At 43.7% G+C, this 3,906-nt stretch overlaps 1 protein-coding gene across 1 annotated transcript; it reads left to right on the top strand.

The window, feature by feature from the left end:
* The first annotated feature begins 842 nt into the window (after positions 1–842).
* Positions 843–3,186, top strand: LOC106744642 (potassium/sodium hyperpolarization-activated cyclic nucleotide-gated channel 2-like). Its single transcript, XM_014619565.1, has 4 exons — positions 843–1,075; positions 1,623–1,787; positions 1,902–2,531; positions 2,619–3,186. Exons 1-4 carry the CDS (start codon positions 843–845, stop codon positions 3,184–3,186), a joined length of 1,596 nt encoding a protein of 531 aa, XP_014475051.1.
* Positions 3,187–3,906: the final 720 nt, after the last annotated feature.

Below are 3,906 nucleotides of genomic sequence, written 5' to 3'. Positions count from 1 at the left end.
GAATTTTGCATAAAACGGACTCGAAGCAGTGGCAAACATTGTGTTTTTAAAGAGCCTTTCCTCTCAAATTTGAAATAATAATTCGTGTTGTGGATTGCGTTATTTGGTTGAGAAAGCAAGGAGAAACACTTTGTTGATGTTGGCGTGTATTTTCAAACATTTTTCACGAATATAATCGACCAGAAATAATGTGCTGTCCCCGTAAAGAAAAAAGTTACATTACATACACAAACAACGGTGGATCAAACGTTACCAACAGAGAAACGTTGCATTCGCAAACAACGAGATGTATCTGAAACACGTAAAAGCGTATAAAAGGCGTAAAAAAAAAAGGTAGAACGTCCTTCGAAAAATTTGACACTTTTGACATTTTTCAGACATTTTTATGGCGTTTTTCTCCTGTTATCCTATGCTGTACTGCAAGAGCGAACAGCGACAGATCAGATGTTACCAACGAAGAGATCGCGAGGTGATCCTAGTTTTCTCGTTCGACGTTATTTTCAATTATCCAAGTACGGAAACCGCACACCGTGTCGTTACCGTTTGCAGATCAAAGCGAATGGAGAGGAAACCAGCGGCGTTCAAACTGAGAGAGACGAATCCAACTATTGATATGAAACTGTATTATCGACCGTGCGGCCGCTGTGCTGCTTTGAAGGAAGCCGCTTCTTTCGCAGCCAAAGAGGTGCCGCCGTTGCGAATGATGCATATATTTATGACGCGTGCTCGCATAATGATATTGCGACAACTAAAAATACACGTTTAGAGAAACAGAAGGAGAACGAGGCTCACTATTTCCCCTTCGCATTTGACTTTTAACGCATTTAATCTACGTTCCCACGATGCTTCGCGTCGAGCACGAGTGCGAAATAGGTCCCATGTACGGGGAAATATTTTTCCTCCCCGACCGCGGTCTCTTTCAACGAGTGTTAGACGCCTTCCGCCGTTTAATGATGGCATCCGACAAGAATCCAGGCACTCGCAAGTACTTGCGCAGTCGCGCCACAGTAATCACCGAAAAGCGACGGCACTTGCGTAATTACAAATACGTCCTGCACCCGTGCAGCATCCTCAGGTATATTGATCAATTTCCATAACCCTTAAACTCGCACATGTCAATTCTACTCATACTTATGTACACACATTCGCATTGTCGAAGGTGCACGGAGAAAAAAAAACATAGAAAGAAGTAGGAAATATTTATTCGATAGGTATTAATAACATATTTACTTATACTAATATATATATTTTTACACCGAGAAAAATTGGTTTCTCAGATGAGAGGGAATATAGATTTTCTTCAAATCGCGTGATTTTATACGAAAAGAATAGTTTATTCTATTTAAACAAAAAGAAAAATTGTATTTAACTTTCTAATGATAAAGAATTTTTAATGTAATTTAAGGTGAAATCGATGCTCGATGCTCTGTTTCGTTCATTTTTTATGTAGTTAATATATTTTTTTATTAGTACCGAACGAATAAATATTTACACAGCTTAATGGCATTGCCCAATGACGGTGGCTGATTTGAAATTATTTCCCTTTTCTACATACATTCTTACATATATTCTACATACACATTTACAAAGTATATCACTAAATCAGATCGTTCTTGACACAGGCACTATTGGGACTTAATAGTGATTTTAACGGCATTGAGTTTATTCCTGGCCGTTCCGTATCAAGCGGTCTTCGAGATAGAAGAGCGTCTGCTTTACTGGACGATTCTCAAAAATTGCCTCCTTGTCGTCTGCTGCACGGACGTGGCCGTTAATTTCTTTACAGGGTAAAAGCCCAAGATTGCGCTGAATTGAACGAGCCCGATGCGTGTCTCGAAGCTTGCAACTTTTTTACTTATAAACCATCATAATCGTTCACTCCTTCACCTGTCGTCGGACAGGTACCTCGACAATGAGCAGCGCATCGTTGTGATGGATTTGAAGAAAATCATGAAGAGGTACGTGAGACACGGCACCTTCGTGCCGGACCTGCTGGGCTCTCTACCGACCGACCTTGCCTTCCTTCTAATATGGCAAAAATACAAGGTCACTCGCGAGCTGACGTCTCTGACGTGCCTGTTCCGCGTGTTCTCCTTCGCTTCTTATATGAGGAAAATCGCTCGCGCCTACGACGCCCCGATGGCTATCTACGACGTATGCGTAGTGGTATTCTGGTTGGTGATCGCGCTGCACTGGCAGTCTTGCCTCTACTGGTTGGTACCGATAGCGACGACCTCCCTGCGTCTGCCGAAACGTCCGAGCAACGACTCTTGGATCCACAAGGCGCATCTTTGGGAGGAACCGAAAGAATGGCAGTATCTGCTGTGTCTCCTGCGCGCCATGCCCATCTTCCTGAAATCGGGCTGCTTGCACAGCAAGCCGAAGAACGAAGCGGACCTCACGATGCTGCTCGTCCTGCAGGTCTTAGGCACCCTGACCATCTACATCCTGACCGGCCAAGCGATGCAGCTGTTCAAGGGTGACAACAGCTCGAAGATCAAATATCACAGCAACATGGCGCAGCTGAAGCGGTATGTGCACAGAGGATTTCTTCGGATTCGATGAAATTTCTCGAATCGAGACCAATCTGTTTGGTTGAACTTGTTGAACGCTTGCAGATACATGAGGTACCGGCAGCTGCCGCGCACGACTCAGCATCGCATCGTGGCGTACTACGAGTTTCGCTTTCAGCATCGCTACTTCCGCGAGAACGAGATCCTCCACACCCTGTCCATTCAGATGCGGCAGGAAATCGGCATGCACGCCTGCCGCAAGCTCGTGGAGAACGTGACGTTCTTCAGCAATCTGCCCTTCCTGTTGTTGACGCGCATCGTCGCCCTGCTGAAATCCGAGATATTCCTAACGAACGACGTGATCGTGCGGGTCAACCAGCCGGGCGACTGCATGTACTTCATCGCCACCGGCACGGTGGCGATCTACACGAGCTCCGGCAAGGAGGTGTGCCACCTGGAGGACGGCGCGCATTTCGGGGAGATCGCGCTGGTGATGCCGGACGAGCGTAGAGTCGCCAGCGTCGTCGCCGTCGAGATTTGCGAGCTGTACCGGCTGGACCGCGTCGACTTCGCCCGAACGATTCATCCGTATCCGATGTTATGGGAGCGCATCAAGAACATCGCCGTCGAGAGGCACGAGAAAACGATGATACTTAATAATACCGGGCAATAGGCCCGTTACGAGGATACTTTAATTACGGATCTCGCGATCGTTACGGCACGCTCATATCGAAGATCGGTATTGATATTAAGAGCGCTTAACGGCCACGCTCGCATGCAGCGACGCGTTTCAATAGCGGAATGTGATGATCAGTGAACGCTTGGCTTTCGAACATTCAGAGATTTACGATCGGTGTCCCGAGAGAACGAAATATCTGACGAATGAAAATGTTTTATTCGGTGGCCACTAGCATATATAATTGTACTAATATATGTGTGTATTTGTATATTGAGAACAGACTTTTTCAAGTGATAAAATATCCATTTTCTTAAACCTGCAGTTTTTCATTCAGAACAATCGTTCGTTCTGTTTAAATATTTCAATAAGAGAATCTCGAAATTTAAGTAAATATGTTATTGATATCCACCAAAAAAATATTTTTGTTTCTTAGATATTGTTTTTTCTTTCAGTACACTGTGTTGTAGAATTAAAAGTTCAACATGAGACCAAAATTTCGATTTTTTTCAAGTGAAAAGATGTACACTTCCTTAAATCTGCAGCTTTTCTTGCGAGAGCAATTGTATTCTATTTAAATAAAGAATTAAAAGATTTAAATAAATATATCATTATTATCCATCGGATGTTTTTTTTATTTTTTAGATTCTTTTTCTCTCAGTGTAGAGTTGATCAATTTGACATCTGAGAAATCCATATTAAGAGCGAGCGATATTA

The sequence above is a fragment of the Dinoponera quadriceps genome, unplaced genomic scaffold (assembly GCF_001313825.1).
Source record: "Dinoponera quadriceps isolate SergipeBrazil2010 unplaced genomic scaffold, ASM131382v1 scaffold120, whole genome shotgun sequence".
NCBI lineage: Eukaryota > Metazoa > Arthropoda > Insecta > Hymenoptera > Formicidae > Dinoponera > Dinoponera quadriceps.
Note: the sequence above shows the minus strand (reverse complement) of the source record. Positions and strands in the feature narration are given on the sequence as shown.

Coding starts and splice junctions, on each gene's coding strand:
- LOC106744642 (XM_014619565.1), top strand. CDS start 843: ATGCTTCGCGTCGAGCACGAGTGCGAAATAGGTCCCATGTACGGGGAA. Junction 1,788..1,901: donor GCCGTTAATTTCTTTACAGG/GTAAAAGCCCAA, acceptor GTCGTCGGACAG/GTACCTCGACAATGAGCAGC. Junction 2,532..2,618: donor AACATGGCGCAGCTGAAGCG/GTATGTGCACAG, acceptor GAACGCTTGCAG/ATACATGAGGTACCGGCAGC.